Genomic DNA, 22,271 nt, shown 5'->3' on the forward strand with positions numbered 1-22,271 from the left:
AATGAAGTTACTATTCTACGGGTTGGTTCCTATCGCCCTCTATGCTGTGTTCAATTACTTGTTCCATACCTGGTTACCAACAAATTACAAATTTGATAAAGTCGTGTTGCAAAATTTAGTACAGGATGTATTAAAAGACCACCCAGATGGAAATGCCACGGCGATAATGATTGATTTAGCACCCAGAATCAAACAAGAATACCCTGATCTTGTCACTGACTTAAACTTTGATGATTGGTTTTACAATAATGCCGGCGGAGCAATGGGTCAAATGACAATTTTGCATGCATCGATATCGGAATACTTGATCTTTTTCGGTACCGCAGTTGGAACAGAGGGGCATACTGGTGTTCATTTCGCTGATGATTATTTTACCATATTAAGTGGTGAACAAAGAGCCGCTTACCCGGGTCGTTTAGAACCAGAAGTTTATAAGCCTGGAGATCAACATCATTTACCTAAAGGTCATGTTAAACAATACGCTATGCCTGGTGGATCATTTGCGTTGGAGTTGGCTCAAGGTTGGATCCCTGCAATGTTACCTTTTGGTCTTTTAGATACTTTAAGTTCGACATTGGATTTCTACACATTCTATTTGACATCTTACTACACTGCTAAAGATATGATTAGAAATTTGTTAAACGGAAAATTTTGAATGGCGCTACCTGAACATTTGCTTTAACTTTTGTTTTGATTGTTTTCCCATTTGTTGCAAAAAGGTAAATATAGAGAGAAAAAGAGAAACGCGATAGAAATTAATTGATATAAACTTTTAAAAAATGTATTAAAGTGTATGTTTTAAATAAAAATCATTTTAAACGACAATGTAGTTGATACAACGTTAGGAACTAAAAATTAACTAATGACTTTTTCAGGGCTTCTACATTCTGTGGCCACCCAATTGTAACAATGATTTGGCCACGCTGAAACTATTAGGTGTACCCAAATTATTATGAAAGGGTGACGATGTTAAAACCGTCTTTTTCTCTCCTCCTTCTTCTTCTTCATCATCTTCAATTTTAGTTTCATCAATATCTTTGGCAATAATCGTTGAGTTGGACTCTTGTTGATCAATCGTACTATTATGAATAGTAGTGTTTTGCAACATTGTCATGTCATTATCTTCATCTATAGTGTCATCTACTGTAGTAGGCATTCTAGAAGCAGCAGTGTCAACGACAGATGGTGCTGCGTTGTTGAATGATTGTTGGAACCTCAATGATCTTGAAAGATTTGCCCGTTTGATTGGCGTTTTCAAGATTTTGTTAATTGGTGGCAATTGGGTTTCTGATTTATGATTTAGTGTTATTGCTGGTAATGCTGTAGTTGGAGGAGGAGCAGGGGCATTGAATAACGAGTTCGTTGAACCGTATATGCTAATGGAAGGACAAAATATATTGAAACTTGACGTGGATTTGGATGCGTTCACGTCTTGCTTTTGACGGATTAATGGTAGTTTCTTTTGGGTGCTGGAATAATGAATGCTAGTTTTCTTTATTTGAAATAATTTTAATTTCTGGTCTCTTTTCTTTGCTTTGTTTTGAGCAACAACTGATAATGATGTAGTAGATGACGATGGGGTTTTCGTCTTGGATTGTAAATTGACATTAATCGATTTGGTGTAGTAAGTCTTGGGTTCTGGTGGTGTGAGTAACGATGACATGGCTCTGGCAGCGTGGATTTCGTAGTTTGGGGATGCAGTAGGTGTTCCTTTCTTTGATGAAGAAGGACTCAATATTGGATTCAAGAAGTTTAACTCGTCAATTTTGGCGTTATCCTTGTGTATTGAAGTAGTGTCTGTTGAAATTGTTTTGTTTTGTTGGACTTTATAAAGAGCAAATTGTAATCTTAACTTCAACTTAGTAGCAGCTAAGCCCGCTTTGTCATTCTTGAATGCAGACGCGGAGGATTTCAAATGCAAAGTAGGCGAAGTATCAGAAGTATTGTATTCAGCAAAACTTGTAGACTTAATCGCCGGTGATCTCTTGCTATAGTACGTGCCTGATTTTTCAATTGAAAACGACTTGGTCACCATGTCAGGAAATCTCCGCTTGTGTTTACTTGGTGTGAGGCTAAGCATAGACTTGAATTCGTCAGTGTTTTGACGAAGTTTGGATCTTTGTTTATTAGCTAATGGTGTTGAGCAGTTCAAGGACTGGTTTGAGTTCAATTGACCATCCCCAATTGTTGACAAGGCCATTCTGTTGGTCACGACCGGCATTATTTCTATTTGTTTTGAGCGTGTCTTTCCAAAAAAAGCGTGTCTTTATTTCACTAATCCTCACGTTGGGTGCCTGTGATCCTGTTGGAACTCAAAACTTGTCAACAGGTGGTATACAAATGGGGGGAGGGGGTTGTTGACTTTTGATGTTGAAAAGAAAATGGTCAACCTTGTTTACCCTTTTTTCACCAATAGTCTGGAAAATAACTGTATATACATACATTACAATTTAAGTTGGTGTGTCTAGGGTTTACTCTCGTTTGTAGATAATTTTGGTGTTTTGTGTCTTTGTTTGGTTACTAAATTGGGAATCTATCAAAACAAACAAACGAAGAAGAGTTAAAAAAAAAAAAGAGACAAACATACACTTTTGATCTACCTTTCTTGTTTAAATGTTTACTGTTTATACGAATGACTTGATAGAGTCAATTGACAAACAAACAACAGACAGTTCAAGAGTTGATGCATCTGGAGTGAGTGCTAGGAGGTAATGTGGTGTAGAAACTGTTTGTATAGTGTTAATATGTTTATGTTTTTTGTATTTGCTTTGTTTCTCCTGAATATGAAAGACTTATATATTTTCAATCGTCTTGTGACCTTGTCAATCACCACCAATAGTAATCACGTAGATCTAAACTACTTCTCGGAAGAGGAGTTAAGACACTTGTACAAATATGCAATTATTACGCAATTACGCATTTTGTAAAAGAAATGCGAGGACAGAACAAAAGAAAAAAAACAGAAACGCGTTGGGTAAATTTTGTGATACAAAAGTTAAGCACCACATACACCAAAGCAGAAAGGACAAAACATATGCAAAACACTTAGCTTATATGGAGATGTAAATCGTCATGCTTTGCCCTGAGCTAGAATAGGTGGGTATCTTTCCTTCCTATTAGGTCTTTGCCTATTGAGGAACAGATTTTGATTTCTAATTGTTTACGTGTCGCGATATTACACTTTTTGTGTTTGGGTAAGTCATCGTTTGTTTGTAACTACTTTTGGAGTGTCAATTATTTTCTTTTGTTTACATTTTCATCAACAAAATTACGACAATTGGAAAGAAAAGTATATATGTTAGATCTAATAATGTAAACACCATTCAAATCCCTTAAAATGCGGCATCATGTCTCTATGCATAGCTTCTTAATAACACTCATTACAGTAGTCTCATGGAACAATTACTTCTACACCACTTCCGTATCTTGAAATCGACGAGAGTAACCTTTTTCAATTTACAAGCATCATGTAGGTGTCGACTACCTTGCAAACCCTTTAAATCTCTATGCAAAGCCATTTTTTCTCGAAATGTCAACTAGTAAAACTATTTCATTTCATCCCCTAGAAAGACGTAGACTGTTTAGCGATATTTCTCAAGCAATCAAGGCAGTGTTTCAGGTAGTTTCACTATTTTCATTAATTTCAAGCAAAATTTTTGAAACACTTCACTCTTTACAAGCGGGACCCTTACAATCAACTTGATATAAACGTGATACACTTATTACGCGAAGGAATAATTCACCTTTCTGTCCTAGCTTGGCACCCGTGACTTCGGTCTTTATACTCCGAGGTCTACACTGAGACGGGTGCCACACTTTAAACGCTTCTATTACACAAAATACAGATTTCAAAGATAAGAGAACAAGAGAACAAAAAAAAAATCAATGATAGGAAAGCAACACACTCCTTTTTTATCTTACGACACACCATACTCATCACAATGCTTAGATCAAAACTATCATCACTTCGCGAATACCTTACTCCAATAAACCACAATTCAAATTTTTTAACTACGGGGGAAATTAGTCCGGAAGAGTTTGTCAAAGCAGGCGATTACCTCGTTTACAAGTTCCCCACATGGCAATGGAGCACTTGTCCCAAAAATCTACAGAAGCTGTTTTTACCTCCTGAGAAGCAGGTTTTGGTCACCAAACATGTACCTAGCCATGTTAGAGCATCAAATTTTGAAGGAGAGTTGGAGGAGGATGACGAAGAGGTAGTTTTAGGTGCTGACAATGATGGCGACGATGACAAGAAAGAAGAGGATGAGGAGTATGGTTTGATCAAGTCTAAGACGACCACTGGGCAATCCAAAGGAAAGACTTCTGAGTCTAACAACAACGAGGAGATTGGAGACATTGATGATATGATAGATAATGACGCGGAAGAAGCCGATGATTTGGATCACGATTTTGATGATTTGGATATAGTTTACGACTCAAACAATAAGCTCAGAAAGTACGACTTGTACATCACGTACTCAACTTCTTATCGTGTGCCTAAGATGTACCTTGTTGGGTTTGATTCTAATGGTATACCGCTCTTGCCCAAACAAATGTATGAGGACATAAATTCAGATTATAAAGACAAAACTGTCACAATTGAGAATCTACCAGTTGCCTCAAACACTACATCTATATCAATACATCCTTGCAAACATTCCTCAGTAATGAAGGTACTCATGAGTCATCAATTGAGGAAGAAGGAGAAGCCAGTGGAGGAGGACTTGCTGAATTTGTCTATTGAAAATATTGAACCAGAAGCCGAGGGGATCAGAGTTGATCAATATTTGGTGGTTTTTCTCAAATTCATTGCTAGTGTCACCCCTGGTATTGAATACGACTACACTATGGATGCTTTGTAAGTGAACTGAATAAGTTTTTCGTATTGAAATATAACTATATTTTGAAAGAATTGAATTCTAAGTACGTAGAAGTATTACTTTTGTATCATCATTTTAATTCGTCATCAGCATATTCAATATGCTCTCTCTCGTTGATGATATTCTTGATACCATTGTTTCCTAATTTTTCCATCATTTCACCAGCATCAAAAGTTTTGGGGACAGTATATTTGAATTTTCTAGCAGGTACACCCTGCTCAAATAATTTATCCAACTCAGCAAATGTTCTGTTCTTGGTCTCTGGTAATTCAAACCAAGTCCATATGGCTGCAAAGATGGCGAATCCTGCCCAAAAGAATCCTGTCTTTGCTTTCCAATTCCACTCGGTGGGATTCAACATATAACTTGAAAGAATACCAACAACAATACCGGATATATTGTAAATCATCCTTGACAACATAACTGTCTTTTGCCTCAATTGTGCTGAAGGCATTTCAGGAATGATACAGTAACACATAGGTCCAACAGTTGCATCATAGACAAAAGTATACACCAACAACATTGATCCAATACCCCAACTTGCACCAGTAGATGAAGAACAACCTAATCCTCCAGTGACTAAAAGGAGAACAGCTTGTGTGCACAATCCACCAAAGAAAATTGGGAATCTACCAAGTTTTTGTGACAAAAACCAAGATCCAAATGTACCGATAATACCAAGGCAGTATTGGATGATTGAGAATGTGAATGCATTGGAAAGATCTAAACCAGCTTGTTCATAAAAGTATGTTGAGTAACCCATCAATGCTGATCCAGTGATGTTTTGAAATAACCAAGTAATTGCTGAAACTCTTGTTCTTCTAAAGTTCTTTCCAGTAAAACATTCTTTGAAAGATGCTCCTTTGTTGGTAGCATCCTCCTCTCTAACAATCAATTGAATTTTGGTTACCATACTTTCAACAACCAAACCCTTTTCTGGCAAATAAGGATTGGTTGTCAACAACCTCATTAACGAATGTTTAGCTTCTTGAAGTCTACCTTTCTTTACCAAGAAATAAGGCGATTCTGGAGCCAAGTAAACACCAACCAAGATTGGAATTGGCCAAACCCATTGAATAGCATAAGCAATACGATAAGCATGAGGATCACTCATATTTGAAATACCTTTAATAACACCAGCAGAAATCAACTGTCCAAACACCCAACATACATTGACATATGTTGTTAGGTACACCCGTAAACTAGCAGGAGCAATTTCAGAAGCGTACGTGACTGTAATTGTTTGATAGGAACCCCAGTTAATACCCAATAAAATATAAGACAAAAGTAATACTTCACGATTAGGAGCAAAGAATTGAATGAAAATCAACCCAATTGAAGTTGCTAATGCTGGCATCAATGTCTTCCTATACCCAATCTTGTCGGCAAATACACCAGCCCACCACAAACCAATCAACTGACCACATTGATAACCCATAGACAAACCAGTTTGCCATCTAGCTGGGATTTGATAATCGTTAATATCAGAATAATAATCCCCAAACTTCTTTCTGAAACCAGGATAAGCATAAAAACTCGTCAACAAATTAGTATCATAACCTTCCATAATCAATGCAGTAGATAAAACCAACGACCAAGCGATAGCCTTTGGAAAAGTCTTGATTCCTTGCTTCAAAGTCATTTGTTTCTCTCTTTGATCATCAGCACGAGCATCTTCTGACATCTCCAAAAACTTGGAAATGTAATCATCAATATCAGCATTAGTTGAAGTAGCGGCAACAGTTGATTTTTCATCAAGTTCACTCGATACCAGAGCGGCACGAATTACTTTGTCATCACCTTTAATCTCGTATACAGCGTCGTCAGAATCATTCATAGTTGGTTTGGGGTTTTTTGGTTTGGTACTATTGAGAAAGTTTCTATCCGTTTCATTTTGAGGAGATTATGCTGTGTATTTATATTCCAATTTTTTGATGTAAAGTAGATTTTTCGCAGCTAAGTGACTCCCCGTAATTAGGATGCTTTTTAATACTAATGCATTATACAAAACCAAAAAAATAAATGTATGACGAAAATATTGCTGTTCAACAAGGTACAAGGAATTACAAAAATTTAGAAAAGGCGGAGAAGAAGCAAGGAGCCGCATAGTTACCAACAAAAGGCTGGACTAATGCAGTGCAGGGTAGAAAAATTTATTAACAGGTACAAGAGAAATTGATTGGTCGATTTCTAGTTTTACCACTGTAGGAAGTGTTAAAATTTAAGCTTTCATGCATTCAGTATATAAACTATTTGCTCCACCCCAAGAACTTTATTTTAGAAAATATGTAATACAGTACTGGAATATCAGACGTATATGTTGAAAAGCTTAAACTTTTGTACATCTTGGCAGATTCGGCTTCATTTCATGAACCCAGAAATTAAAGTTTTGTACTTTTGAAAAGCTCGGAGAATTTCCGTACGTTTGTTTGATTATTTCTTCATTATTGAAAGTACAAAATAAAGACAACGACAATAGAATTTGGTAGGGATACTTGGAGATAACTTTGTTTACCCCACATTTTAATTTTTTGACAAGTGTAATTTCATCGTATTGTTCTCGTGTTTTATTTTTAGTAGCTAGTCTGAACAATTACATGTAAGAGGATTTTGTTTCGTAAAAAAGTTCAGTTTGAGAAAAGTAAATTACGAAGAAAAAAGCCACTTTTTGCACCTTTTTATGAACGTTTTCCACGTCTATTCTTCTCGATACAAACAATTTTGCTTTTTTTTTGGCCGATTATTCTTTTGAAACTTTCAGTCTTCATGTAAAGTTGAGGGAAGAAAATTTCTCAACGTTGGTAATCTTATGCCAGTTTTGTGGCATTGTTTCATACTGCAGTCCAGCTTAAAAACCTATGGGGTTCATTCTCAGAGAAAACTGGAGAAATGGGAGGTCGCGAAAGAACATTTTCGAAATTGGGAATAAATAGCAAAAAGAGAAGAAAGCAAATAAATTAACTTGTAATTAGAAAGAACTGTGTTAAGTTCTTCCGAACGAAAGTTTCATATTGGCAGAAATTATTCTCGCTTTAAAATGAAATGAACACAGACATTAGATACTTTCACCTTGCCGCCCTCAGCAGGTTTACCCCACGTGAAGGTGTAATGAGTTAAATTTCTAGGGAGATACTGTAAATATTATAGATTCCCAACAAAACAAGGCTTCAACTACCGATGTGAACGCGCGGCACAATTCTCGCAAAAACTCAGCAAAATAAAGAGCGATTTTAATGTATTGTGGATCGATCTTTTTGTTGTGATTGTGGGGCGTTTACAAAAAAACACAATGTAATAAAAATACGTCTACTATTATTGCTCTGTTAATGCCAGAGTATGTCTTTATTTGTTACCTTGTTCTAGCAATTATCAATCGGAAGATTCTGTTCCCTTTTACTTTGTTGATTTATATTCTTGTAGACTTTAAGATTTGGGAGGGGAAAGCAAATGAGTGGTAAAAGAAAAGAAATTGTACATAAATTGCTTTTCTTTGTTTTGTAACTACTTTCCTCTTTTTCTCCTCCACACCAAATACTATGTAAAAACAATGTAAAAAGAAATTTAAATTAATCCGAGAAATAACGCGATAATATTCCGAGCATTTAACTTTTCAATAGTGAATCTTATGATTTACGTTCAATAATATCTTGGTAATTTTATTTTAGTTTCTTGTTCTTCCTTCCCCCACCCCCCACATTTAAAAAGCCGCCCACGGAGGAATAGACAATGATGAGATTAGAATTCGAAAACGATAGATACAATGATGGTTTTCTAACTTTAGTTCTTCCAACAAAAGTATAGATATTTAGAATTCTACCTCGACATTCATTTAGATACTCAATACGCCAAAGATTATAAAAGGATACACTATTCAAGACAAGTTTCGATTTTATTTAATTGAGTAGCCTTTTTCGTTCACTAGATTTACTACAATTTACTAAATCACAATATGACTATTGATTACACTTGGTGGAAAGACGCCACAATTTATCAAATTTATCCAGCTACATTTGCTAAAGGGTTAAAAGGAAGATACACTGGGGATGACAAAACATTCGATGGTGCTTGTGGTGACATTCCAGGAATTATCTCCAAATTGGACTACTTGAAGGACTTTGTTGATATTATCTGGCTTAGTCCTCAATATGATTCCCCTCAGGACGATATGGGATACGATATTAGTGACTACCAAAACATCTATCATAGATACGGTACTTTAGAGGATATGCAAAAGTTGATTGATGGTTGTCATGAACGTGGTATGAAGATTGTTGCTGATTTGGTCATCAACCACACCTCTTCCGAACACAAATGGTTCAAAGAATCTAGATCATCATTGGACAATCCTAAGAGAGACTGGTACATCTGGAAGAAACCAAGATACGACGAAAAGGGAAACAGATTACCACCAAATAACTGGTTGTCTTACTTCTCTGGTTCCGCATGGGAATATGATGAAGCTACCGGAGAATACTACTTGAGGTTGTTTGCTAGTACTCAGCCAGACTTGAATTGGGAAAACGAAGAAACTAGAAATGCCATTTATGATACTGCTTTGAAATTCTGGTTTGACCGTGGAATTGATGGATTCAGAATTGATACAGCTGGTATGTATTCAAAAGATCAAAGATTTCTTGACGCACCAGTTGTTTACAAGGACCAATATTACCAACCAAGTGCAAAATACACCAACAATGGACCAAGAATCCACGAGTTCCACAAGGAGATGTTCAAGAAGGTTACCTCCAAGTATGATGCCATGACTGTGGGTGAAGTCGGACATTGCTCCAGGGAGGAAGCATTGAAATATGTCAGTGCTTCTGAAAAGGAAATGAATATGATGTTTTTATTCGATGTTGTTGACGTTGGATCCGATAAAGGGGATAGATTCAGATATCGTGGGTTTGACTTGAAGGATTTTAAACAAGCAGTTCAAAACCAATGTGACTTTACAAATGGGACTGATGCTTGGTCTACCGTGTTTATTGAAAACCACGATCAGCCAAGAAGTATCACTAGGTTTGGTGACAAAAAATATCAAACCAAGAGCGGTAAGTTGTTGGCCCTTTTGCAAACCACTCTAACAGGTACATTGTTCATCTACCAAGGACAAGAAATTGGTATGACCAATTTACCAAGAGACTGGTCAATTGAAGATTACAAAGATATCAATACGATCAACTACTACCATGCTTTCAAAGAGAAATACGGATCAGATCCTGATTTTGCAGAAAAGGAAAAGAAGCTTATGGATGTCATTAACTTGTTGGCTAGAGACAATGCAAGATCACCAATGCAATGGGACGATTCTGAATATGCAGGCTTTTCAGAATATGAACCTTGGACCAGAGTCAACACAAACTACAAAGAGGTCAATGTTGCCAATCAACTCAAAGATCCAAACTCGTTGTTGAACTTTTGGAAGAAGTCGTTGAAGTTGAGAAAGGAATACAAGGATCTTTTAATCTACGGGTCATTCAAGATTTTGGATTTTGATAATGAGCAAGTGTTTACATACGTCAAGAGTTTGCCAAACTCTGATTATCCCAAAGCTTATATTGTCCTCAACTTTTCCAAGGAACCTGCTAAATTCAACAAATTGATTGATGGAGAATACAGGTTAATCAATGCTAACGTTGACAAAGATGATCTTGATGAGGACACATTGACTCCATATGAAGGAAGGGTTTACATTGTTGATTAGATAATAGTTCGAAATTATATAGACTTTTCAGATGTTATAGAATAAATCAATTTGTAGTGTTAGAGAAAAATGTAATGGTTAAAATCATATGGTAGCACAAAATATAAGTCGCAGAAAACCCCAACCGTCAAAAATTTTTCACCAAATAGAATTGTGTTGTACTACATTTTACGAAACAATAACTAACCATGTTGAACCTATTTCTGAACATCTCATTCAAATCAACACTTTTCCAAAAATGCATCAATCCAAATTTACTACAAATCAGAACGAAAATGAAGTCACATAAAGCTATAACGAGCAGGCTAATTAAACGAACATCAGGGTTGAAGAGAAAACATGCTGGATTGAACCATGGTTTAGGCAGGTTTAGTACGCCATCATTGAAACATTTAAGAGGAATGACTACAGTTAAAAAAGAAGGCGGTTATCTAAAGAAAATGTATCCTCATGCTTAATCAAAAAAAGTCTATTTAAAAAACCTGTATATATTTAAATCAATCAGATGATTTAATTTGTTCGTGCTTTATAGTTTCCCATTTGCCTGTTGTAGTGTCTCTTATAAGTTCGGTTGTTGGGAAGTAATGGTAATCCGTTTTCAATGAAATTGCAGCTGGTATATTATCAAATGACACTATTCTGAGTTTAATGTATGTTTTATCAGGAATGGTCTTGACTACATTGATAAATGCCGTCAAATCTTTAGTCTCTTGATCATTCACATGGGTGATGAAACTAACGGGCACGATTCCGTATTGGTGTGCAGGACCACATGAACTTTTATCAGTAACGAAAACCTCTGATGGGATTTTTGTCATTAATTGTCTTACCCCATAATGCGGTTTTTGTAAAAAGGCCCCTGACCAAAATATGACATGTGATGTATCTAATGTGGCTGTTTCTATGGTAGGAACCTTCAAATCCAATTCCTTTTTTTGACGTATAATTTTGAAATTAAGATATTCATTGTGGTACATTGAAGCAAAATCCCTTAAACTTCTAACCAATCTGTCATTTACCGAGAGTATAATATCCCCCACTTTTAAAGGATTGGGTTTGTCTGTCAAGCTTGGTGCAGCAATCCTATCAACGGATAAGAACCTAATCAGATCTTCTGCTCTTTCCTCAAATTTACTAATCCAAGCCTGAGGAACACCACGAGTTCTTCCTTGGAAAACGGTTATGGAGGCAAATTCAGCACTCAACATTCTTAAACCTAATGGTACTTCATTCTTTTTAAGCAGATTGATAACGTCCTTGACATCGGTGACATCCAATCCCATTTTGTATGACACATCATTCGACTCTCCTAAGTAAGACAACCAAAATGCTCGTACAGTTCCATCGTGGTCAACTAGTATACCCGTCCCGCATTCTTGTGTAATCTTACTATCCAATAAGATACATTCCAAGTTTGTACCTCTATAACGTGGAGCCATGGTATTTGCAGTGACATTCAACGAGGAAATCGAGCTGACTTTAACGTCATCTGTAACCAACCTCAAATTGTAATTGTAGCCGACAAAGAAAACATCATCACCTCTCTTCAAAGGAGTATTTGAGAACTTGGGCGTTTGCACATCGGCTAGTATCAAACTTGGATCGTACTTGATAATAGCATAGTTTAGGTGTGGATGCAAAAACACAACCTCTCCAGCAACATCAATCGACTCTGCAAACACAACAAAGATATCGCACATATAATGTGGAACAAATCGCCTTGACGTCAACACGTATCCATTTGCAGCATCAACAACAACACCGTAACATATATCTTTCTTAAATGGGTGTGAATCAACGCCACTAGGACACAATGTTCGTATTTGCACAAATGACCGCACCAACTTGGAGATCTCATCCTTGCTAGGATCATTGAATGGTATATCAACGTATTTGGCATTTTGAGAAGTTGGTACAATTGGTGGTAAAGGCTTGTCTTGTAATGATACGAAATCCCACAACCCTGTTTTGTCATTTCTTGTGGCCATTTTGAATGAAGTATACCAATGTCTGTCTATGTATATAGTTTGAACATACTCGGCATTCATATCAGATACATGACGATAAGTCACCGGTACCCTTGAGCAGTCGGGTAATTGTTTCATCAACTCGACAAATTCATCCAAATTGCCAACATGTTTGTCATCAACCGTCTCCACTAAATATCCAAATGGATCTTGATTTGAAAATTCAAATGAACCGGCTCCATCATTCACATATAAACCTCGGACGGGTAAGCAATAGCATCGAGCAACTTGGTACGAAAGGTCATTGAAGGATGCACCTGAAACCTGTACATATCTGTTTGGTGTTATTGCGTGAAGATCGCCCACTTTGATGCGCTGTTTCATTTCAATCCCGCTTCGTTGCACGACAAATTCCAATTCCTTACCCACATTCTCATCTAGTATTTCATCAACTCTGATAAATGTTGATATATACTCTCCATTTATAGATATCAAAGTGTCCCCTTCCTTAATCAACCCATCAGCAGGACCTTCAGGTAAAACCAACTCTGCCACCAACAACCCTATTTTATCAGGAAATGTCTTTCTAGCAAGCGCTTCGGCCTCTGCCGTCAATCCAAATCTCGAACACTCATTAAATGGTTTTAACTCCCACTCAACTTGTATATCTCCTCTAGTGATTGGTTTGTTGTCCTGTATGCATTGAAGTGCTCTCTTTGGTCTATTTACAGGCAAAAAAAAATCTGTTGATGCTTCAGTGGAGCCTCCAGCTTGCAAAGCAACACATTTGCCATCCTCATTGACTACAGGAGAGCCTGATGATCCTCCTGTTGCTGATGCAGCTGCTTGTATATATTCAGTGTTGAAATCATTATAAGTCAATGCCCCATAGTCGGGGGCGTTCCTGTCTATTCTGGAAATGATACCAGCGAGAATCGAAAGTTTTTCTCCATTGTCATTACCAACGACTCTAATCTCTGTACCGACTTTGGCTAATGTAGGTTCTAAATGAAGTTGAGTTAATTCTAAGTACTTGACTTCCTTTGTATCAAATTGTAGAAACCCAAAATCGTGGATCGGATCTCTATATATTGGTTTAACGTCGACTGATTCATGGTTATCGAACACTACATATCCAGTAAACGGACCTGGTCCAACCACATGCCTATTCGTCAAAATCAAACCTCTTTCAGCATCCACAACAAACCCTGTTGCCTCACTAACAATCGCTGTCTCTGTATCGAATGGCGCAACGTGTGAAAACTGTATAGATACAACCGAGTTCACTACCTTTTTGATAGTCTCTTGCCACTGATTACTATTGGATACTGCGACATCAAACACTGCTGGGCTAGCAGCGTCTGACATATCGGATTCGAAAACGATGTCTTCTTCTTCCACATCAACCACATCTGCGCCGGCTATCGATTCTAGATCTATTTTAGACCTTTTGGCACTTCCGTTTATATGCAAATCACCATCCCTTTTCATACTGTTGGTTGTTGAGTTGTAATATGTGTATATTATAGTCGTTATGCAGAAATTCAAAACAGAGAAATTTTTCAACTTTTATTTTTTTTGCAATCGTGATGATTAACCTTTTTGGGAAGACATAGAGAGATTCAAGAGGAAAAATAGTAAAATAAATCTGTGCATAATAATGTCTATAAATCTCCTATTAACCTCCTCGACCAGGTGGTAAAGTATTCATTTTGAGTGTCAGATTGATACAACACCTCTCCGTGAAGCATAGTGCCAAACCGTTCCATCAAGTCCCAGCCTTCGCCTATCATGCCTATATACTCTTTGTTCAAAGTGTTTTCCATCAAAGCCTCACTGCCATACATGTACTGTTTTTCTATGTCTTGTACCCACGACTCCTCTCTAATCCACTCTTCGACCAAGGTACACCATGATTGTAGGGACGCCTTCAGCAATGCACCTTTTTGATATTGTAAAAGCAAATTCATAAATTCAGATTTTGCTCCCACCTTTTCGTGTAGTAATTTATGATTTATTCGAGTATAGGCTGTGTAAACGATTCCACATGCTAATGACCAATCTGTTTTCTTTGCAAACTTATGCTTGTGCAAATAAAAAGTAGACAACATCCGTATGGTGTATTTGCTAGGAATGTAAAAAGTATTGCAAAATGTAATGAAGTCACTAATCAGTACAACTTTGAAGTCGTATTTGTAAGTCTTCCTTTTAGATGTGCCAGCTTTGCTCACAAATGGGGATTTACTCTCCTTATTTACGGGGCTCTTCTGTTCGAAATTAGCACTGCTGTCTTCTGCAACAGCCGCAGCTTTCAACTTCTTCAATGGAGATCCAGACTGTTTCATATCCAGCTTATTTGGTGTCGAAATTTTCAAAGGACTTGAAGTACGTTTCTTTGGACTGGATGTTGGCGTACTCGCTGCAGACATTTGATTGACCAATTCACGAAAGTCTGTTAATAACCGAGAGACAACCTGAGGCTTTATAGGTATTCGTGTTACATCAGGCGGGGGTAGTTTGAAGATGGTTTGAAATTTTTCAGCAATCACGTAAGTACACAAGTGGTAACGACCAATTTCAGCATTGTTGGGCAAAGTGCTACTTTTCCGTAAGCTTAGATTGTATAATGAGTCAATGTAGGTTGATAACTTGTTCAAGTTTTCACCAGAATAAGATGGAATAATGTCTTTGATCGACTGTTTGATTTGATTTGATGCCATTACACTCTGTGAAGCATGGTAAGGTTACCCTCAAAGTCAGAGTCCTTCACATTTTGACATTTTCGAATCATTGTCGCAAATTGAAATCTTCAGACACAAGGTCTTGGTCATAGAAAATTCCAACCAACCAAATTTTTTTCTTTACTGTTTACTCAGTCAGAAAGAGATTAATCTTACAGTAATCAAATATACATTGTTATTAGTTTGACGTATTCAAATCAGGATATATTTTAAAGCTAAAAGCAAAGAAATAATACCTATAGTGTTCTCATTTAATAAGATCCTACTTTTCACCTTTTCATTATGTTGTCCAGAGTTATTGTCAAGCCAGCTGTATTCACACGCAGCTTTGCATCTACAGCAATAATAAGGAATTCAGAATTAGCTAAACCTACAGACTCTGCCGGTAAAGAAATTGTTTCAGGCGCCCCAAGAGATCTTGTTACAAGCAGGGTTGTTAGGATATATCAAGAAGCCAAGCCAGCTACACAATCGGGTCATCATAATGGCCACAACTGGAAGTTAGATTGGGATGTCTTGGGTAAAGGAAACAGATGGGAAAACGATTTGATTGGTTACCAATCATCTTCTGATTACATGCAAGGAACTATCATGAAATTTGATACTAAAGAAGCTGCAATCAGATTCGCTGAAAACCAAGGATGGGATCATTATGTTCAAGAACCTAAGAAATTACATTTTAGAAAGAAGGAATATGCTGCTAATTTTTACCATTCGCCAGGCCCATTGAAACATATCAGAACTAAATAAATGAGGGATATAGAAGAAATCAACATATTCTTAGTTTAGCACATTACTAGGACTGTAGCCGTCTCTATGTGAGTATTGGCAACCTCATGTACATATTCAAACAATTCTACAAGTCTCTACAACCCACACATATCTTTCCAGTTGATAAAAGAAATGCGCGATCATCGACAAATGCGTCTAAACGTAGTAAAAAAATAAAAAAATAGAAAAACAAAAATGTAAGTTGAGATAAACAGAAAGAGAGCCCCAAAAGTTTAACTTCACCTACAGCAATCACGGTTCTTTTGTTCATTGCTGATTGTGTGTTGTTGTACATATCTTAACTAAAGAGAGTATTTGGGATACTATTGACTATACTTTGGCATTGTTTACAAGAAAGTTCAGATCTAGTGAAGTCGGACTCAAAAGGCAATTGTGGGATTGCGAGAGAACATGTCTTACGGAGGTGGATACTACGGGCATAGGCATGGACAACGAAGAGAAAGATATGAATCATATAGACCAGACCGTTCAAATGCTACTTTTCAGCACGGATACCAAGATACTACCTCGCTGCCTTCAGTCAATGATCAAAGACAATTACACACCGATGATGAGAAATACAATCACCATCACGAGAGGAACGATTATTCTAAACTTCCTCGAGGCCGACTGTCACGATGGGACTCTACTGAAAACTCGGGTAGAAATACACCCGCATCTGATAGCGCTGATAGAACCCAGGCAGAGGATTATTCTGGCACCGACATGAGAACGGGTGTCAACCGGAAAGACTTTGAATATACTAGACTCGCCCATCATAGTGAACTTACAAAACATTTTGCCTCCCCAAAGAAATCAGAGAGTGCTAAAAACTATAAAGTGATGTATGACCCCGAGCTAGACCCGAGCCTTTCAAAGAGTGAAATCAAAGCAAAGTCTAAAAAGGTACGATTCAATGGAGAAGGTGTTGTCATACCGCAGGATCCACGACTACTGAACTTGAACAATTATCTACAAAAGCCTAATAAAAAGTCATCCAAATTTCCCTTCAAGCAGCTACCTCAGGCAAAGTTTATTTTCGATCTGGACTCGCTTGGTGATGCACCACGCACCACTTTGGTAATTTGGGATCTACCAATAAGTGTTAATGAAACGTATTTGAGAAACTTTCTTGCTAGCTTTGAGTCAAAAATTGAAAACCTCAAGACTATTGACGATCCGAAGTACGGGGTTCCATTAGGTGTCGCCACTTTTAGGTATCAGGGAAGTGTTGAAAAGTCAAATTTTTTGGCAGAGAAATTTATACAAACCGTGAAGCGTAACTCTATTGAAATTGAAGGCAATATTTTGAAGATAGCCTTAAATGATAACCAGGATAACCTTTTGAACCTGAAAATCAATCTTGCAAGAGGTAAGCTTATTCAACAACAAAAGAAGAGAGAGGAAGAAGAGGAAAAGCGTAGATTATCACATCTTGAAGAACAGAAAAAGTTGGAAGAGCAGAAACTTGCAGAGGAGCAAAAGAGACAGGAAGAGGAGAGAAAGAAAGAAGAAGCCGAAAAATTACACAGAAAGGAACTTGGAATTTCTACACAGGGAAATGGTGCTTCCAAATATAAATCTAATACCACTATTTTGTCCACGAAACATGGCAACAAAGTTGTGGAGGGCATTTTCTTGCCAGATGATTTAGCAAAGTATGTGAAAAGTAGACCGTATCTACTAATCCATGATAAATACGTTTCTACAAAGACAACATCATCACATGATATAAAACGAGTGTTGAAAAAATATGACTGGACTCGAGTGTTATCTGACAAAACGGGGTTTTATGTTGTTTTCAACTCATTGAAAGAATGTGAGAGGTGTTTTCGTAATGAAGATTGTCGACGGTTTTTTGAGTTCAGATTGGTTATGGAAATGGCCATACCTGAAAATTATCAGGAAACTGAAAAGGAAAACGATTTAAGCAACAGTGTTGTAAACGAAGCTGCGAACATGTTGATAAAGGAATTTGAAACCTTTTTGGTCAAAGATATCAGAGAAAGAATAATAGCGCCACAAATTTTGAACCTCCTAGATCATGATCATTACCCCGTGTTGGTTGAAGAACTTAAGGTGAAGGAGAAAGAGCAAGCATCTAAATCAAAGCTGATAGTTTCAAACATTGACTTGAAACAAAATGCCATGACCATTTTAGAACAACAAAAGAGGGACTTGCAAGAAAAGATCCCCTATTTCAAAAAGGCGGAGGAGAGACTCAAGAATAGTCGAAGAAACAGTAAGCGTCCCATTATACCTATGCTGCATGCATTGAATCTTGATGAGGATGAGGATAATGATAATGATGATCTTTTTGAATCCGCTAGTGGTTCAATGACACCCTTGGCCGAACCACTCAAACGAGTACGAAGCTCAACTGCGACTAGCATTGCTGATGACTCCGAACTCGATGAACCTGCTGTTAAGAAACATAAATCGAAGCTACAAGAATCATATGAAATCATTTCTTCTGGAGATGAACTGGTGGAAGATGAAGAGGAACCAGAAGTTGGTGCAGGTGAAGAAAGTGAACCTGAGTTACCTGTCGATATTGCCGATTCTAAATATGGACCTACCGAGGGTAAACCAACGACTGTGTATCCTGTCTCCTCGACCTCCACTATTGCTAACTTGAAGACTCTTCAAGAACATATAATGGATATTGAGGACTTAAATTTGGCGAGCTCGATTTTATTTGATGTCAAGGAAGCGGACATGCCACATATAGACTACTGGGCATGGGAACAAAACTCTAACGGAACAGCCTCCCTCGAGGTTGATGAACATGAAGATCCATTGGAGGAATTACCCTCGAGGCTTGACTCGACTACTGGCTCATTCAAGAGCGATGGGTTCAAAAAGATTCCCGAAATTGACAAAGTTGAGTACTTACCTCACCGCAAGAAAGCAAATAAGCCAATCAAAACCGTTCAGTATGAAGAGGATGATGACGAGAAACCCACAGATAACAGTAACGTGTTGCAAAGTTCTAGAGTCAATAGAGCCAACAATAGAAGGTTTGCCGCGGATATTACCGCTCAAATTGGCTCTGAATCGGAAGTCATGTCGTTGAATGCACTCACCAAGCGTAAAAAGCCCGTCACTTTTGCGAGATCAACGATTCACAACTGGGGTCTTTATGCTATGGAACCTATTGCGGCAAAGGAAATGATTATCGAGTATGTAGGGGAGAGAATCAGACAACAAGTAGCCGAGCATCGAGAAAAGAGTTATTTGCGAACGGGTATTGGATCTTCTTATTTATTCAGAATTGATGAGAATACAGTTATTGATGCAACAAAAAAGGGAGGCATTGCTCGATTTATAAACCATTGTTGTAATCCAAGCTGTACGGCTAAAATCATTAAAGTGGAGGGTAAAAAGCGAATTGTCATTTATGCTCTCAGAGACATCGAAGCAAACGAAGAACTTACTTACGATTATAAATTTGAAAGGGAAACTAACGATGAAGAGCGTATTCGTTGTTTGTGTGGTGCTCCTGGTTGCAAAGGATATCTTAATTGATTCTGAGTGAATGGATGTAATATTCTGTGTAATGCAGTACTATATTTTTTTCGCAATCATACTGTAATTAACAACCCTGTGTGTCTCACTGTAGTATTTGGCTACTTATGAAAACATGGCTTGCTCGTTATTTATCCAAAAGAATTCGATATATAAATAACATCATGTAAATTACTTATTTGGGAAGGTGCACGTGATATATACTAAATAGAGTAGATAAAAAAACAAACAAAAACTCAATTGGGAATGAATGTAAATAAACGCAAAACATCGCATCCAAACATCAATACTAAACCCGAAAGATCTTCTCAAAACTATTGAATTTGTGGATAAACCACAAACGGTCTATATATACATATATAGAGAATCATAATTACGAATTGTATATAGCATTCCCACATATTTTGCATCGTCAAACCATTTTTGAATCGAAAGAGTGTTTAATTTGACTGACTTAGTTGAAGATTATCATTAGAACCAGACTGGAGCTGAAGCATCGAATACAATATTGAATAACTGTATCAACCATCACATCAACTAGCATCACATATAATAGTTCATCACACGATCTCAATACACAGTCCCATTTCATAGACGCCACTGTATTGCATTTAATCCACTAGAAACGAAGTTTACACTGTCTCATCTTTCTCATCGAAATGTCCGCGCTTCGCTCACAACCATTGCAACCATTAAATGGCGGTCAATTGAATGTCAGGTCTAACAACATTACACCAATCAAAGGTGCTAGACGAACACAAGAAGTCAAACCTGAACAACGACAACAAACAAAGAAGAAAAAAGAGAAATTATCGGCATTATGTAAGACCCCTCCTTCCATTGTTAGAACCAGAAATGGTAGAGATTATCGTCGTGGAAATTTCTTAGGTGAAGGTGGTTTTGCTCGTTGTTTTCAAATGAAAGATGCTTCAGGCCAAATTTATGCGGCTAAAACTGTTGCCAAAGCTTCTATAAAAAATGAAAAAACAAAGACTAAACTTTTGTCAGAAATTAAGATTCACAAGTCGTTGAAACATCCAAATATTGTCAATTTTGTTGATTGTTTTGAAGATGATGTCAATGTATATATTCTTCTCGAAATATGTCCAAATCAATCCTTGATGGAGCTTTTAAAGAACAGGAAAAGGGTATCGGAACCAGAAGTCAGATTGTTTATGGTTCAGGTAGTTGGTGCAATCAAATACTTGCATTCGAGAAGGGTTATTCATAGAGACTTGAAGTTGGGTAATATTTTCTTTGATCCTGAGATGAACTTGAAGATTGGTGACTTTGGATTAGCATCTGTATTACCTTCAACTGATTCAAAGAAATATACCGTGTGTGGTACTCCAAATTACATTGCACCTGAGGTCTTGGGAGGTAAGAACACTGGCCACAGTTTTGAGGTAGATATTTGGGCAATTGGAATTATGATGTATGCTTTACTAGTGGGTAAACCTCCCTTCCAAGCTAAAGATGTGAATGTAATCTATGAAAGAATCAAAAAGACAGAGTATTACTTCCCTGATGATAAACCCATCTCGGAATCGGCCAAAATTTTGATCAAAGATTTGTTGAGCTTGAATCCATTGAACAGACCCACTATTGATGAGATCTTGAGTTATGAATGGTTTAAGGGTTCCTTCCCTGACAAAACTCGCGATACTAGTTTAAGTGAAACCCCTCTAGGACTTGATCAAATTTCCAGAGTCCAGTCTGGCAAGAATTTCAAACATGCCAAGGATATGGCTGGTATCTACACACCAAAGAGTAAAGATCCGGTGGAGATTTTAAGGTCAGATTTACACTCTGAACAACCACGGGCTTTGCTCCCGGAGTCATTATCACCAAATGATACCAAAAACAAATATCGTGAAGTCAATCCAGAACAAATTGGAAGACCAAGGCGTGTCAATTTTAATTCACATTTCTCCACAACTATTAAGCGTCTTAATCAAACTTGTTTTGAAACTTATCAAAATATTAGAAGATTGGAACATTCGAGACACGAAAATATCGACCAATTTGAACTTCCTGTATGTGAAAACCCCTCCTTAATCAGCAAGTGGGTTGACTATTCGAACAAATATGGTTTCTCCTATCAATTGAACAATGATGATATCGGGGTTTTGTTTAATGATGAAAACACCTTGTTGAAGCTTCATAATTCCAACAAGTTTTTGGAATTGATTTATCATGATGGTGAAGGATGGACATGTATCGAAAACTCCTTGAGTCACCCTCCAGCACAAGCGAAAAGACAATTGGAAATTGTTGACTTTTTCGCTAAATACATGAATAGCAATTTGTCAAAAGTGAGTGACAATGAAGAAAGGAAAGAGGTTGTTTTTTTGAGGCGCTATAGCAGAACTCCCGAATACATTATGTTTGAAATGACAAATGGAAACTTTCAATTCAACTTTAAGGATCATCATAAAATTTGCATATCGAAAGCAGGGTTGGCCATAACACACATCTCACCGAACCGTTTAACACAAACACATCCATTGATTTGCGTTCTCCAAAATGGCAATTTCCCAATCGAGTCGGTTCCAGAGTGCTTACAAAAAATTGCCATCATTAAAGATGCAATAAAGAGAAGGGCATTCAAAGAGGAATAGATTCCCAAAAAACTTGCCTCACCCGGTGTATATTTGTTAGTTTCGTCGACTATTGC

The 22,271-nt window shown here is 37.3% G+C and overlaps 11 protein-coding genes across 11 annotated transcripts; 7 read left to right on the forward strand and 4 right to left on the reverse strand. All coding sequences in view use genetic code 12, as the record gives it.

Moving 5' to 3' along the window:
* Position 1: 1 nt before the first annotated feature.
* CORT_0B11000 (Erg2 C-8 sterol isomerase) lies at positions 2 to 655 on the forward strand (the record flags this gene model as incomplete). The annotated part of the gene is made up of 1 exon (XM_003868185.1): positions 2 to 655. The coding sequence occupies one exon, from the start codon at positions 2 to 4 to the stop codon at positions 653 to 655; it is 654 nt and encodes a 217-aa protein (XP_003868233.1).
* Positions 656 to 880: 225 nt separating this feature from the next.
* CORT_0B11010 (hypothetical protein) lies at positions 881 to 2,221 on the reverse strand (the record flags this gene model as incomplete). The annotated part of the gene is made up of 1 exon (XM_003868186.1): positions 881 to 2,221. One exon carries the CDS (start codon positions 2,219 to 2,221, stop codon positions 881 to 883), a length of 1,341 nt encoding a protein of 446 aa, XP_003868234.1.
* A 1,720-nt stretch (positions 2,222 to 3,941) lies between these two features.
* Positions 3,942 to 4,865, forward strand: CORT_0B11020 (Atg3 protein; the record flags this gene model as incomplete). The annotated part of the gene is made up of 1 exon (XM_003868187.1): positions 3,942 to 4,865. The coding sequence occupies one exon, from the start codon at positions 3,942 to 3,944 to the stop codon at positions 4,863 to 4,865; it is 924 nt and encodes a 307-aa protein (XP_003868235.1).
* An 88-nt stretch (positions 4,866 to 4,953) lies between these two features.
* CORT_0B11030 (Mal31 maltose transporter) lies at positions 4,954 to 6,720 on the reverse strand (the record flags this gene model as incomplete). Its single annotated transcript, XM_003868188.1, has 1 exon — positions 4,954 to 6,720. One exon carries the CDS (start codon positions 6,718 to 6,720, stop codon positions 4,954 to 4,956), a length of 1,767 nt encoding a protein of 588 aa, XP_003868236.1.
* Positions 6,721 to 8,832: 2,112 nt separating this feature from the next.
* Positions 8,833 to 10,587, forward strand: CORT_0B11040 (maltase; the record flags this gene model as incomplete). Its single annotated transcript, XM_003868189.1, has 1 exon — positions 8,833 to 10,587. One exon carries the CDS (start codon positions 8,833 to 8,835, stop codon positions 10,585 to 10,587), a length of 1,755 nt encoding a protein of 584 aa, XP_003868237.1.
* Positions 10,588 to 10,775: 188 nt separating this feature from the next.
* Positions 10,776 to 11,045, forward strand: CORT_0B11050 (hypothetical protein; the record flags this gene model as incomplete). The annotated part of the gene is made up of 1 exon (XM_003868190.1): positions 10,776 to 11,045. The coding sequence occupies one exon, from the start codon at positions 10,776 to 10,778 to the stop codon at positions 11,043 to 11,045; it is 270 nt and encodes an 89-aa protein (XP_003868238.1).
* A 39-nt stretch (positions 11,046 to 11,084) lies between these two features.
* CORT_0B11060 (Nma111 serine protease and general molecular chaperone) lies at positions 11,085 to 14,045 on the reverse strand (the record flags this gene model as incomplete). The annotated part of the gene is made up of 1 exon (XM_003868191.1): positions 11,085 to 14,045. One exon carries the CDS (start codon positions 14,043 to 14,045, stop codon positions 11,085 to 11,087), a length of 2,961 nt encoding a protein of 986 aa, XP_003868239.1.
* Positions 14,046 to 14,218: 173 nt separating this feature from the next.
* CORT_0B11070 (hypothetical protein) lies at positions 14,219 to 15,274 on the reverse strand (the record flags this gene model as incomplete). The annotated part of the gene is made up of 1 exon (XM_003868192.1): positions 14,219 to 15,274. One exon carries the CDS (start codon positions 15,272 to 15,274, stop codon positions 14,219 to 14,221), a length of 1,056 nt encoding a protein of 351 aa, XP_003868240.1.
* Positions 15,275 to 15,577: 303 nt separating this feature from the next.
* Positions 15,578 to 16,045, forward strand: CORT_0B11080 (plasma membrane-localized protein; the record flags this gene model as incomplete). Its single annotated transcript, XM_003868193.1, has 1 exon — positions 15,578 to 16,045. One exon carries the CDS (start codon positions 15,578 to 15,580, stop codon positions 16,043 to 16,045), a length of 468 nt encoding a protein of 155 aa, XP_003868241.1.
* A 432-nt stretch (positions 16,046 to 16,477) lies between these two features.
* Positions 16,478 to 19,594, forward strand: CORT_0B11090 (Set1 Lysine histone methyltransferase; the record flags this gene model as incomplete). Its single annotated transcript, XM_003868194.1, has 1 exon — positions 16,478 to 19,594. The coding sequence occupies one exon, from the start codon at positions 16,478 to 16,480 to the stop codon at positions 19,592 to 19,594; it is 3,117 nt and encodes a 1,038-aa protein (XP_003868242.1).
* A 659-nt stretch (positions 19,595 to 20,253) lies between these two features.
* CORT_0B11100 (Cdc5 polo-like kinase) lies at positions 20,254 to 22,215 on the forward strand (the record flags this gene model as incomplete). Its single annotated transcript, XM_003868195.1, has 1 exon — positions 20,254 to 22,215. The coding sequence occupies one exon, from the start codon at positions 20,254 to 20,256 to the stop codon at positions 22,213 to 22,215; it is 1,962 nt and encodes a 653-aa protein (XP_003868243.1).
* Positions 22,216 to 22,271: the final 56 nt, after the last annotated feature.

Source organism: Candida orthopsilosis, assembly GCF_000315875.1.
Source record: "Candida orthopsilosis Co 90-125, chromosome 2 draft sequence".
Classification (NCBI taxonomy): domain Eukaryota; kingdom Fungi; phylum Ascomycota; class Pichiomycetes; order Serinales; family Debaryomycetaceae; genus Lodderomyces; species Lodderomyces orthopsilosis.